Source organism: Nerophis ophidion, linkage group LG03 (genome assembly GCF_033978795.1).
Source record: "Nerophis ophidion isolate RoL-2023_Sa linkage group LG03, RoL_Noph_v1.0, whole genome shotgun sequence".
Lineage (NCBI taxonomy): Eukaryota > Metazoa > Chordata > Actinopteri > Syngnathiformes > Syngnathidae > Nerophis > Nerophis ophidion.
Window position 1 is genome coordinate 7817380 of NC_084613.1, and position 15638 is coordinate 7833017.

At 33.4% G+C, this 15638-nt stretch overlaps 1 protein-coding gene across 1 annotated transcript in view; it reads left to right on the forward strand.

Moving 5' to 3' along the window:
- stag1a (STAG1 cohesin complex component a) overlaps positions 1 to 15638 on the forward strand; it is a 150641-nt gene that overhangs the window by 130119 nt on the left and 4884 nt on the right. The window contains exons 23-28 of the mRNA XM_061894147.1: positions 3847 to 3986; positions 9202 to 9303; positions 9382 to 9530; positions 9611 to 9739; positions 13185 to 13387; positions 15439 to 15607. Of these exons, the coding sequence (XP_061750131.1) occupies positions 3847 to 3986; positions 9202 to 9303; positions 9382 to 9530; positions 9611 to 9739; positions 13185 to 13387; positions 15439 to 15607 (892 nt within the window). The remainder of the gene's footprint in view (positions 1 to 3846; positions 3987 to 9201; positions 9304 to 9381; positions 9531 to 9610; positions 9740 to 13184; positions 13388 to 15438; positions 15608 to 15638) is intronic.

Consider the following 15638-nt stretch of genomic DNA (forward strand, 5'->3'; position numbering starts at 1 on the left):
TATTCTGTTATATCTTCGATTCTATATTGTTTTGGGAAAACGTTGTCATAAACGGTAAAGGCTGTTCTAGTATAAAATATGTAGTGTTTCCCCAAGAAAATGTGTTAGTTAAAGGGGAACATTATCACAATTTCAAAAGTGTTAAAAACAATAAAAATCAGTTCCCAGTGGCATGTTGTATTTTTTGAAAATTTTTTAAAAATTTTACCGGTCTCCGAATATCCCTAAAAAATGCTTTAAATTGCTTGATTTTCGCTATTTGTGATGCGACTATCCATTTCCCTGTGACGTCACACAGTGCTGCCAATGTAAACAAACAATGGCGAATAGCACAGCAAGATATAGCGACATTAGCTCAGATTCAGACTCAGATTTCAGCGGCTTAAGCGATTCAACAGATTACGCATGTATTGAAACGGATGGTTGGAGTATGAAAGTATTGAAGAAGAAACTGAAGCTATTGAGCGAATAGCTATTGACGCTATTCATAGCCATAGCATGGCCGAATAGCTGCGTTAGCATTGCCGGTAAAATGTGCGGAGCAAACGATCAGGACTTTCGCATCTCGTGACACTGGACCAACATAAATCCGTCGATTGGTAAGTGTTTGTTTCGCATTAAATGTGGGTGGAAGGAAACGTAATATAGTTGCAAATGCATCTGCAGGTTATCCATACATCTCTGTGCCATGTCTGCTTTAGCACCGCCGGTAAATAGCATGTTAGCATCGATTAGCTGGCAGTCAACATCAACAAAACTCACCTTTGTGATTTCTGTGACTTTATCGTTGCAACTGCATCTGCAGGTTATCCATACATCTCTGTGCCATGTCTGCTTTAGCACCGCCGGTAAATAGCATGTTAGCAACGATTAGCTGGCAGTCAACATCAACAAAACTCACCTTTGTGATTTCTGTGACTTTATCGTTACAAATGCATCTGCAGGTTATCCATACATCTCTGTGCCATGACTGCTTTAGCGCCGCCGGTAAATAGCATGTTAGCATCGATTAGCGTAGCATGTTAGCATCGATTAGCTGGCAGTCCACATCAACAAAACTCAGCTTTGTGATTTCTGTGACTTTATCGTTACAAACTCATCTACAGGTTATCCATACATCTCTGTGCCATGTCTGCTTTAGCGCCGCCGGTAAATAGCATGTTAGCATCGATTAGCGTAGCATGTTAGCATCGATTAGCTGGCAGTCCACATCAACAAAACTCAGCTTTGTGATTTCTGTGACTTTATCGTTACAAACTCATCTGCAGGTTATCCATACATCTCTGTGTCATGTCTGCTTTAGCACCGCCGGTAAATAGCATGTTAGCGTCGATTAGCGTAGCATGTTAGCATCGATTAACCGACAGTCACGCCGCGACCAAATATGTCTGATTAGCACATAAGTCAACATCAACAAAACTCACCTTTGTGATTTCGTTGACTTTATCGTTGCAAATGCATCTGCAGGTTATCCATACATCTCTGTGCCATGTCTGCTTTAGCACCGCCGGTCAAATGTGGAGACACTCTGGTACATTCAATGGGGGTCTGGCGGCAGACACTTTCGCATCTTCGGGCCAGTGGTGCAACTTGAATCCCTCCCTGTTAGTGTTGTTACACCCTCCGACAACACACCGTCGAGGCATGATGTCTCCAAGGTTCCAAAAAATAGTCGAAAAAACGGAAAATAACAGAGCTGAGACCCAATGTTTACAATGTGTTGAAAATGAAAATGGCGGCTGTATTACCTCGGCGACGTCACATTCTGACGTCATCCCCTCCAGAGCGATAAACAGAAAGGCGTTTAATTCGCCAAAATTCACCCATTTAGAGTTCGGTAATCGGTTAAAAAAAAAAAAGGTATTTTTTCTGCACCATCAAGGTATATATTGACGCTTACATAGGTCTGGTGATAATGTTCCCCTTTAAGGTGGTGTCTCTCCAGGAGGAAGAGGCATCTCATCGGTGCCACTACAGCCTAGGGGGGGGGGCGCAATAGACTACAGACTGTGGTGAAGTAAATAAATGATAATAAATGGGTTGTACTTGTATAGCGCTTTTCTACCTTCAAGGTACTCAAAGCGCTTTGACACTACTTCCACATTTACCCATTCACACACACATTCACACACTGATGGAGGGAGCTGCCATGCAAGGCGCCAACCAGCACCCATCAGGAGCAAGGGTGAAGTGTCTTGCTCAGGACACAACGGACGTGAGGAGGTTGGTACTAGGTGGGATTTGAACCCGGGACCCTCGGGTTGCGCACAGCCACTCTTCAATCAATCAATCAATCAATGTTTATTTATATAGCCCCAAATCACAAATGTCTCAAAGGACTGCACAAATCATTACGACTACAACATCCTCGGAAGAACCCACAAAAGGGCAAGGAAAACTCACACCCAGTGGGCAGGGAGAATTCACATCCAGTGGGACGCCAGTGACAATGCTGACTATGAGAAACCTTAGAGAGGACCTCAGATGTGGGCAACCCCCCCCCTCTAGGGGACCGAAAGCAATGGATGTCGAGCGGGTCTAACATGATGCTGTGAAAGTTCAATCCATAGTGGCTCCAACACAGCCGCGAGAGTTCAGTTCAAGCGGATCCAAGACCGCAGCGAGAGTCCCGTCCACAGGAAACCATCTCAAGCGGAGGCGGATCAGCAGCGTAGAGATGTCCCCAACCGATACAGGCGAGCGGTCCATCCTGGGTCCCGACGAGCGGTCCATCCTGGGTCTCGACTTTGGACAGCCAGTACTTCATCCATGGTCATCGGACCGGACCCCCTCCGCAAGGGAGGGGGGGGGACATAGGAGAAAGAAAAGAAGCGGCAGATCAACTGGTCTAAAAAGGAGGTCTATTTAAAGGCTAGAGTATACAGATGAGTTTTAAGGTGAGACTTAAATGCTTCTACTGAGGTAGCATCTCGAACTGTTACCGGGAGGGCATTCCAGAGTACTGGAGCCCGAACGGAAAACGCTCTATAGCCCGCAGACTTTTTTTGGGCTTTAGGAATCACTAATAAACCGGAGTCTTTTGAACGCAGATTTCTTGCCGGGACATATGGTACAATACAATCAGCAAGATAATGACTTAATGAGTCGAAATGAGAACTTCCATCCATTTTCTACCGCTTATTCCCTTTCGGGGTGGCGGGGGGCGCTGGCGCCTATCTCAGCTACAATTGGGCGGAAGGCGGTGTACACCCTGGACAAGTCGCCACCTCATCGCAGGGCCAACACAGATAGACAGACAACATTCAAACACTAGGGCCAAATTTAGTGTTGCCAATCAACCTATCCCCAGGTGCATGTCTTTGGAAGTGGGAGGAAGGAACCCACGCAGTCGCGGGGAGAACATGCAAACTCCACACAGAAAGATCCCGAGCCTGGGATTGAACCCAGGACTGCTGGACCTTCGTATTGTGAGGCAGACGCACTAACCCCTCTTCCACCGTGAAGCCCAAAATAAGAACTTAAGTCAAATTAATGACTTACAGTAAGTAAGCGTTTGCAATAAGCATTTTTAAAAAATGAGTTAAAAATGGGGCCACATGCTTACATATGCTCAACTAACTATGCTTGATTTATTACAGCATTTGGCTCTTTGTTGTTTGGATCTCGTTAGTGTGCTTGAGTTCGGGGATGAGGAGGAAATATAGTTGTTACAAACTTTGTCTGGAGTTGCTTCCTTATTTGTGACTATTCCAAGCTACCCATCCGTAGTACCAGGAGTCCAGAATCTTCCAATTAGTAATCGGTACCAAATAATATTGGTACTCGGTATACATGCCTACTCGGCACTAAAATGTCCAATGAAAAACATTGTGTGGTGTCTCTCAGAGGGGGACGAGGAAGACGAGGCCAACAAGATCGAGGCCCTGCACAAGAGGAGGAACCTGCTGGCGGCCTTTTGTAAACTCATCATCTACGACATAGTTGACATGCCCGCTGCAGCCGACATCTTCAAACACTACATGAAGGTAGCGTTAACGCCTTGCCTGTGTGTCTGTGTGTGTGTGTGTGTGTGTGTGTGTGTGTGTGTGTATCTGTGTATGTTTGTGTGTGAAGAAGGAAAAGTATCTTCCATATGAGGACCGGTGAACCAGTTAAGATCGAAATCATGGTCCCAATTTGGAAATGTCTCAGTTGCACCCCTGCTGGTGACATCTATCAAAATGAGGGTGGTCCCAAAAAAGGAGGGATTTTCCAAATTGACCGTGTGTCGCTTTTATAAGCGCTCCCCCCTCTGGTCAACATATGAAATAACAAGTGTGTAAGAAGTTGAAATGTGCCCCTTTTGGCCAAAATGAATACCTAAAATAAATATGTATATAGAGACAAACTGTAATAACTTGAAGTTAATAATGAAGATTAAAAACCAATTAAACAAAAAATAGTTAACTAAAAGCAGTCCTTTTCTCACAATGTGTTGACTTTTTTTGTTATAAAATTGGGAACAATTTCTCATATTATTTCAGTTTTTGTAATATTGCAATATTTTCTCTTGAAATTATGACTTTTTTATGTAAAAGTATTACTTTTTGATGCAAAATTCTGACTTATCACAATATTGCCAATTTTGTTGTTGTTCTGGTAAAACAGTGACATTGAGTAATATTAAATTTGCCAAGTAAAATTCCGATTATTATTATGATATTCCCAAAATGTTAGTTTTCTCATAAAATTCCGACTTTTGTCGAGTACAATGACGACTCTTTTCATAAAATCGCTAAAATGTTAAGCGTTTCTTGTGAAATTGTGACTGTTATTGAGTCAAATTCCAACTTTTATCATAATATTGCACAAATGTTCAGTTTTTCTTGTAAAATTTTGACTTGCGTTGAGTAAAATGACCACTTTATTGTAATACTGTCAACATTCCAACAAGTTTTTTTTATATTTGCACAGTATGTATGTATTATTACTGTTGTGAATACACTTCTTTATACAGTATATCTAACAATGGTGGTCCTAAAGAGGTAGGCATTTTTTTGCAGGTCTCAAGAAGGTTACAAATACGTGTGTGTGTGTGTTTTTTTTCTTGTATTTCTACCCTTCTTGGGACATGAAGAAGGAAAAGTATCTTCCATATGAGGACCGGTGAACAAGTTAAGATCGAAATCATGGTCCCAATTTGGAAATGTCTCAGTTGCACCCCTGCTGGTGACATCTATCAAAATGAGGGTGGTCCCAAAAAAGGAGGGATTTTCCAAATTGACCGTGTGTCGCTTTTATAAGCGCTCCACCTCTTCTTAACATATGAAATAACAAGTGTGTAAGAAATTGAAATGTCCCCCTTTTGGCCAAAATGAACACCTAAAATAAATATGTATATAGAGACAAACTGTAATAACTTGAAGTTAATAATGAAGATTAAAAACCAATTAAACCAAAAATTGTTAACTAAAAGCAGTCCTTTTCTCACAGTGTGTTGATTTTTTTGTTATAAAATTAGGAACAATTTCTCATATTATTTCAGTTTTTGTAATATTGCAATATTTTCTCTTAAAATTATGACTTTTTTTATGTAAAATTATTACTTTTTGATGCAAAATGGTGACATTTGTCATATACAATTCTGACTTATCACATTATTGCCAATTTTGTTGTTGTTCTGGTGAAACAGTGACATTGAGTAATATTAAATTTGCCAAGTATAATTCAGATTATTATTATGATATCGCCAAAATGTTAGTTTTCTCATAAAATTCTGACTTTTGTCGAGTAAAATGACGACTCTTTTCATAAAATCCCTAAAAAGTTAAGCTTTTATTGTGAAATTGTGACTGTTATTGAGTCAAATTCAAAGTTTTATCATAATATTGCACAAATGTTCAGTTTTTCTTGTAAAATTTTGACTTGCGTTGAATAAAATGACCACTTTATTATAATACTGTCAACATTCCAAAAAGTTTTTTTCTATTTGCATAGTATGTATATATTATTACTGTTGTAAATACACTTCTTTATACAGTATATCTAACAATGGTGGTCCTAAAGAGGTAGGCATTTTTTTTGCAGGTCTCAAGAAGGTTACAAATGTGTGTGCGTGTGTGTGTGTTTTCTTGTGTTTCTACCCTTCTTGGGACATGAAAAAGGAAAAGCATCTTCCATATGAGGACCGGTGAACAAGTTAAGATCGAAATCATGGTCCCAATTTGGAAATGTCTCAGTTGCACCCCTGCTGGTGACGTCTATCAAAATGAGGGTGGTCCCAAAAAAGGAGGGATTTTCCAAATTGACCGTGTGTCGCTTTTATAAGCGCTCCACCTCTTCTTAACATATGAAATAACAAGTGTGTAAGAAATTGAAATGTGCCCCTTTTGGCCAAAATGAATACAAAAAATAAAATAAATATGTATATAGAGACAAACTGTAATAACTTGAAGTTAATAATGAAGATTAAAAACCAATGAAACCAAAACTAGTTAACTAAAAGCAGTCCTTTTCTCACAGTGTGTTGACTTTTTTGTTATAAAATTAGGTACAATTTCTCATATTATTTCAGTTTTTGTAATATTGCAATATTTTCTCGTAAAATTATGACTTTTTTTATGTAAAAGTATTACTTTTTGATGCAAAATGGTGACATTTGTCATATAAAATTCTGACTCATCACAATATTGCCAATTTTTTTGTTGTTCTGGTAAAACAGTGACATTGAGTAATATTAAATTTGCCAAGTAAAATTCCGATTATTATTATGATATTCCCAAAATGTTAGTTTTCTCATAAAATTCCGACTTTTGTCGAGTACAATGACGACTCTTTTCATAAAATCGCTAAAATGTTAAGCGTTTCTTGTGAAATTGTGACTGTTATTGAGTCAAATTCAAAGTTTTTTATCATAATATTGCACAAATGTTCAGTTTTTCTTGTAAAATTTTTACTTGCGTTGAGTAAAATGACCACTTTATTGTAATACTGTCAACATTCCAACAAGTTTTTTTAATATTTGCATAGTATGTATATATTATTACTGTTGTAAATACACTTCTTTATACAGTATATCTAACAATGGTGGTCCTAAAGAGGTAGGCAATTTTTTTGCAGGTCTCAAGAAGGTTACAAATACGTGTGTGTGTGTGTGTTTGTGTGCGTGTGTGTGTGTGTGTGTGTGTGTGTGTGTGTGTGTGTGTGTGTGTGTGTTTCTATCCTTCTTGGGACATGAAAAAGGAAAAGTATCTTCCATATGAGGACCGGTGAACAAGTTAAGATCGAAATCATGGTCCCAATTTGGAAATGTCTCAGTTGCACCCCTGCTGGTGACATCTATCAAAATGAGGGTGGTCCCAAAAAAGGAGGGATTTTTCAAATTGACCGTGTGTCGCTTTTATAAGCGCTCCCCTTCTGGTCAACATATGAAATAACAAGTGTGTAAAAAAAAAATTTAAATGTGCCCCTTTTGGCCAAAATGAATACCTAAAATAAATATGTATATAGAGACAAACTGTAATAACTTGAAGTTAATAATGAAGATTAAAAACCAATTAAAACAAAAATAGTTAACTAAAAGCAGTCCTTTTCTCACAATGTGTTGACTTTTTTTGTTATAAAATTAGGTACAATTTCTCATATTATTTCAGTTTTTGTAATATTGCAATATTTTCTCGTGAAACGATGACTTTTTTATGTAAAATTATTACTTTTTGATGCAAAATGGTGACATTTGTCATATACAATTCTGACTTATCACAATATTGCCAATTTTGTTGTCGTTTTGGTGAAACAGTGACTTTGAGTAATATTAAATTTGCCAAGTAAAATTCCGATTATTATTATGATATTCCCAAAATGTTAGTTTTCTCATAAAATTCCGACTTTTGTCGAGTAAAATGACGACTCTTTTCATAAAATCGCTAAAATGTTAAGCTTTTATTGTGAAATTCTGCTTGTTATTGAGTCAAATTCGAAGTTTTATCATAATATTGCACAAATGTTCAGTTTTTTTGTAAAATTTTGACTTGCGTTGAGTAAAATGACCACTTTATTGTAATACTGTCAACATTCCAACAAGTTTTTTTTTATATTTGCATAGTATGTATGTATTATTACTGTTGTAAATACACTTCTTTATACAGTATATCTAACAATGGTGGTCCTAAAGAGGTAGGCATTTTTTTTTTGCCGGTTTCAAGAAGGTTACAAATACGTGTGTGTGTATGTGTGTGTGTGCGTGTGTGTGTGTATTTCTACCCTTCTTGAGACATGAAGAAGGAAAAGTATCTTCCATATGAGGACCGGTGAACAAGTTAAGATCGAAATCATGGTCCCAATTTGGAAATGTCTCAGTTGCACCCCTGCTGGTGACATCTATCAAAATGAGGGTGGTCCCAAAAAAGGAGGGATTTTCCAAATGGACCGTGTGTCGCTTTTATAAGCGCTCCACCTCTGCTTAACATATGAAATAACAAGTGTGTAAGAAATTGAAATGTGCCCCTTTTGGCCAAAATGAATACCTAAAATAAATATGTATATAGAGACAAACTGTAATAACTTGAAGTTAATAATGAAGATTAAAAACCAATTAAAACAAAAATAGTTAACTAAAAGCAGCCCTTTTCTCACAATGTGTCGACTTTTTTGTTATAAAATGGGGAATAATTTGTCATATTATTTCAGTTTTTGTAATATTGCAATATTTTCTTGTAAAATTATGACTTTTTTATGTAAAAGTATTACTTTTTGATGCAAAATGGTGACATTTGTCTTATAAAATTCTGACTTATCACAATATTGCCAATTTTGTTGTTCTGGTGAAACAGTGACATTGAGTAATATTAAATTTGCCAAGTAAAATTCCGATTATTATTATGATATCGCCAAAATGTTAGTTTTCTCATAAAATTCCGACTTTTGTTGAGTAAAATGACGACTCTTTTCATAAAATCTCCAAAATGTTCAACTTTTCTTGTGAAATTGTGACTGTTATTGAGTCAAATTCATCGTTTTATCATAAAATTGCACAAATGTTCAGTTTTTCTTGTAAAATTTTGACTTGCGTTGAGTAAAATGACCACTTTTATTATATTATTGCCAACATTCTAAGTTTTTCTCATGAAATTCCAACATTTTTTCTTATATATGCATATTATGGATCTATTATTAATACTTAATACTCAAGTCTCAAGAAGGTCACAAATAGAAGAACGTGTGTGTGCTTTACCTTCTAACATACACATCTCCATTCTCTAGTATTATAACGACTACGGCGACATCATCAAAGAGACTCTGAGTAAGACCCGACAGACGGACAAGATCCTCTGCGCCAAGACTCTCATCCTGAGTCTGCAACAGGTCTGAGAGTCCTCTGCATCTCATCCCGCACATAACTGTAAGCAGCACTTAGCTCCCCCGCTTCTTCACGCCTTGCAGCTCTTCAACGAGCTGCTGCAGGATCAGGGCCCCAACCTGGACCGCACCTCGTCGCACGTCAGCGGCATCAAGGAGCTGGCACGCCGCTTCGCCCTCACCTTTGGCCTGGATCAGATCAAGACCAGAGAGGCGGTGGCCACGCTGCACAAGTACGTTGACAAGTCTCTGTGGAAAAAGTAGCATCAAAGTGACTTTGGGACCATTCTGTCTTCCTCCCCCCTCCTGGCAGAGATGGCATCGAGTTTGCCTTTAAGTACCAGAATCCTCGAGGACCAGAGTTTCCTCCCCTTAACTTGGCCTTCCTGGAGGTGCTGAGCGAGTTCTCCTCCAAACTGATCCGCCAAGACAAGAAGACAGTGTAAGTGCCTCCTGCTCCTACTCTTCATATTAACATCCATTACATACATTATTCATCTCCAAAGAGGCGCTCACACTATTAGTTTGTGTTTAAACCGCAAATTACAACAAATTTTATATTATCATACTTTCCAAACAATTTTTTTGTAAAAATAAATTATTCAATATCTGTTTGACTTACAATTTCAAAGCAAGTTATCCAACACAGTAAAAATGACAATAGATTTTCTGGTAAAATTTACGATGGTTTTTACAGTAAAATTCTGACAACTGAGCTGCCAGTTTTTTAACCGTAAAATCGGTTGTGAAAAAACACCCCTTGTATATTTTACAGTACAAAGTATGGTGGCTACGTTGCACGTTTTTTTGTGTAAATTCTCCCCAAAAATGTTTTTGCAGTGTGCGCTAAAAGAAAGATACTAAATATAAAATGAAGCTTTATTGCAGACGCCAACGTCTAAGTAGACATACAATCACATGCAGTATATAAAACAAAAATACAGTATAAAAGGCATAATCACATATTATTAAAACAGGGCTTTTGCATATTCAGTATAAGGCATCTAATAAATAAATAAAAACAATCAAAATGAACATGTGTGTGTGTGTGTGTGTGTGTGTGTATATGCATATGCATATGTATTTATATGTATGTATATATGTATATGTCTATATATCTATTTATATATGTATGTAAGTATGTATATATATATATGTATATTTATATATATGTATGTTTATATGTATGTATATATATTTATGTACATATACAGTATGTATATATATATATATATATGTGTGTGTGTATATATATATATATATATATATTTATATATATGTATGTATATATATATATATACATACATTACTAAAACAAAGATACTAAATATAAAATGAAGCTTTATTGCAGACGCCAACGCCTAAGTAGACATACAATCACATACAGTATACAAAACAAAAATACAGTATAAAAGGCATAATCACATAATAATAAAACAGGGCTTGTGCATATTCAGTAAAATGCATCTAATAAATAAATAAAAACAATCAAAATGAACTGTGTGTGTGTGTGTGTGTGTGTGTGTGTGTGTGTGTGTGTGTGTGTGTGTGTGTATAATGTGTATATATATGTATATGCATATATATTTATATATGTATTTATATGTATGTATCTATGTATATGTCTATACATCTATTTATATATGTATGTAAGTATGTACATATATATATATGTATATTTATATATATGTATGTTTATATGTATGTATATATGTATATATATGTACATATACAGTATGTATATATATATGTGTGTGTGTATATATATATTTATTTATATATATGTATGTATATATATACATATATATATATACATACATTACTAAAAGAAAGATACTAAATATAAAATGAAGCTTTTTTGCAGACGCCAACGTCTAAGTAGACATACAATCACTTACAGTACATAAAACAAAAATACAGTATAAAAGGCACAATCACATAATATTTAAACAGGGCTTGTGCATATTCAGTAAAAGGCATCTAATAAATAAATAAAAACAATCAAAATGAACGTGTGTGTTTGTGTGTGTGTGTGTGTATAATGTGTATATATATATGTATATGCATATATATTTATACATGTATTTATATATGTATTTATATGTATGTATCTATGTATATGTCTATATATCTATTTATATATGTATGTAAGTATGTATATATATATATATATCTATATTTATATATATGTATGTTTGTATATATGTATATATATATGTACATATACAGTATGTATATATATATATATATGTGTGTGTGTGTATATATATATATATATATATATATATTTATTGATATATATGTATGTATATATATATATACATACATTACTAAAAGAAAGATACTAAATATAAAATGAAGCTTTTTTGCAGAAGCCAACGTCTAAGTAGACATACAATCACTTACAGTACATAAAACAAAAATACAGTATAAAAGGCATAATCACATAATATTAAAACAGGGCTTGTGCATATTCAGTAAAAGGCATCTAATAAATAAATAAAAACAATCAAAATGAACATGTGTGTGTGTGTGTGTGTGTTTTTTTGTGTGTGTGTGTGTGTGTGTGTATATTGTGTATATATGTGTATATGCATATATATTTATACATGTATTTATATATGTATTTATATGTATGTATATATGTATATGTCTATATATCTATTTATATATGTATGTATATATATATATTTATATATATGTATGTATATACATGTACATATACAGTATGTATATATATATATATGTGTGTGTATATGTATATATTTATTTATATATATGTATGTATATATATATATATATATATATGTATATATATATATATATATATATATATATATATATATATATATGTATATATATATATATATATATATATATATATATATATATATATATGTATATATATATATATATATACATACATTACTAAAAGAAAGATACTAAATATAAAATGAAGCTTTTTTGCAGAAGCCAACGTCTAAGTAGACATACAATCACTTACAGTACATAAAACAAAAATACAGTATAAAAGGCATAATCACATAATATTAAAACAGGGCTTGTGCATATTCAGTAAAAGGCATCTAATAAATAAATAAAAACAATCAAAATGAACATGTGTGTGTGTGTGTGTGTGTGTGTGTATATTGTGTATATATGTGTATATGCATATATATTTATACATGTATTTATATATGTATTTATATGTATGTATGTATATATGTATGTATATGTATATTTCTATACATCTATTTATATATGTATGTAAGTATGTATATTTATATACGTATATATATATATATATATGTATATGTATGTAAGTATGTATATTTATATATGTATATATATATATATGTATATGTATGTATATATATATGTATGTATATATGTATATATATGGATGTATGTATATATATATATATATATATGTATGTACATATACAGTATGTATAAATGTATGTATATGTGTACATATACAGTATGTGTATATGTATGTATATATGTACATATACAGTGTGTATATATATGTATATATATACATATACAGTACGTATATGTATATATTTGTATATATGTACATATTTGTATATATGTACATACACACATAAAATATTGATTTGCATAAGCAAATTCATATAATGTTGCTGTTCCAAGCGGCCCTCTGATAACTGCCATGTGGCCCCCAATAAATGGGAGTTTGAGGGCCCCGAGTGGTATGTTTAGAACAGTTTGACAACAACACATTAAAGGTGCACACAGAGGTAACTCACGCCGCTGAAGGCTAAGCAAGAATGTTGAAGTTGCTCATGACAAAGAGATTTGTTTGTGCAGCTAACAGAGCAGAGATGTTAGCATGTTAGCAAAGTGGTGCATGTTGTCCCCAGGCACTCCTACTTGGAGAAGTTCATGGTGGAGTCCATGTCGGAGCGGCGGGAAGACGTGTGGCTGCCGCTCATCTCCTACAGGAACAGCCTGCAGACAGGCGGGGACGAGGACCACATGTCTGTCACCTCGGGCTCCAGCAGCAAGACGGGCTCGCTGCGCAGCAAGAAGGGACGCCCGCCGCTTCACAAGAAACGCATCGAGGGTGAGCAATCTTATATAGACTTTATTTCTGTTCTATACTTCAATACAATTATGTTACATTGGTCAAAAGAATTATATTACATTGTTTAATAGAAATATGTTACGTGGTTCAATATAATTATGTCATGCAGTTCAATAGAATTATGTTACATTGTTCAATAGAATTATTTTACATTTTTTAATAGAATTATGTTACACGATTTAATAGAATTATGTCATGCAGTTCAATAAAATTATGTTACATTGTTCAATAGAATTATGTTATATAGTTCAATATAATTATGGTAAATAGTTCAATATAATTGTTACATTATTCAATAGAATCATGTTATATAGTTCAATATAATTATGTTACATTATTCAATAGAATCATGTTATATAGTTCAATATAATTGTTATATTTTTATATAGAATTATGTTGTATACTTCAATAGAATTATGTCATATAGTTCAATATAATTGTTATATTTTTATGTAGAATTATGTTGTATGGTTCAATAGAATTATGTCATATAGTTCAATATAATTGTTATATTTTTATGTAGAATTATGTTGTATAGTTCAATAGAATTACGTTATATAGTTTAACATAATTATGTTACATTATTCAATATAATTATGGTATATAGTCCAATAGAATTATGTTGCATTACTCAATAGAATTATGGTATATAGTTCAATTGAATTGTGTTACATTATTCAATATGAATATGTTACATAGTTCAATAGAATTTTGTTATATTTTTGTATAGAATTATGTTATATAGTTCAATAGAATTATGATACATTCAATAGAATTATGGTATATATTTCAATAGAATTGTTATATTTTTATATATAATTATGTCATAGTTCAATAGAATTATGTTACATTATTCAATAGAATTATGTTACATTATTCAATAGAATTATGGTATATAGTTCAATAGAATTGTTATATTTTTATATATAATTATGTCATAGTTCAATAGAATTATGTTACATTATTCATTATAATTATGTTGTATAGTTCAATATAATTGTTATATTTTTATGTAGAATTATTTCATATAGTTCAATAGAATTTTATGTTACATTATTCAATAGAATTATGTTATATAGTTAAATAGAATTGTAATATTGGCATACAGAATTATGTCATATAGTTCAATAAAATTATGGTAAGTAGTTTAATAGAATGATGTGATATAGTTATGTATAATTATGTTATAGTTCAATGTAATTATGCTTTATAGTTAAAAAGATTTATGTTATATAGTTTTATACAACTCAATAGAATTATGTTATATTGTTATATAGAATAATGTTATATAGTTCATTAATAGAATTGTTATATATTGTTAAATGTAAGCATGTTGTATAGTTATATAGACTTATGTTTTCGCTTTATATGGAATTATGTTATGGATTTGATAGAATTATGCATATGGAAGTATGTTGTATAGTTACATATAATGTTATGTTATTAATACAGAATGTAATGGTATTAGTTTTATAAACTATTATTGTGGATGTTACATATTGTTGTATGTTATATATATATATATTGAATATTATGTTATTTATATAGACTGTTACTAATATTGTTATTAGTTGGATAGAATGTTATATAGTCAACACATTTTAAAATGATTTACAATCTTAGTTTTATCTTAGTCTTACATCATTTTGTATACAATGTCATATAAATGTTGTGTTATTAGTTATGTGTATATATATAATGTTTTATAGAATGTTATATATAATGTTGTATAGAATGCTGTGTTATTAGTTATCTATAATGTTTTAAAGAGTGTTATTAGTTGTATTATTTGTTGTTTTATTAGTTGTATAGAATGTTGTCTTAGTTATATAGAATGTTTTATAAAATGTTGAATAGAATGTGTTATGAGTTATATATAATGTTGTCTTATTAGTTATTTAGATTGTTGAATAGAATGTTGTGTCATTAGTTACATAGAATGTTTTATGGAATATTGTTTTATATAATGTTGTGTTGTTATGTAGAATTGTGTGTTGTGTGTGTGCTGTAACAACTTCCTGTTTGCTCAGAGGAGAGCAGTGTGGAGGGCTCCTGGCTGATGCGCAATGACACCTTACAAACACCGGGGGCGCTGCAAACTCCTCAACTCACCTCCACGGTCCTGCGAGAGAACCGGCCGGCGGACCACATGCCGGAAGCCGATTCGGAACCCGGGTCGGAAAACGACTTTGTGCACAAGTACGTGCCACGTGGCGAGTTGCGCTCCAAA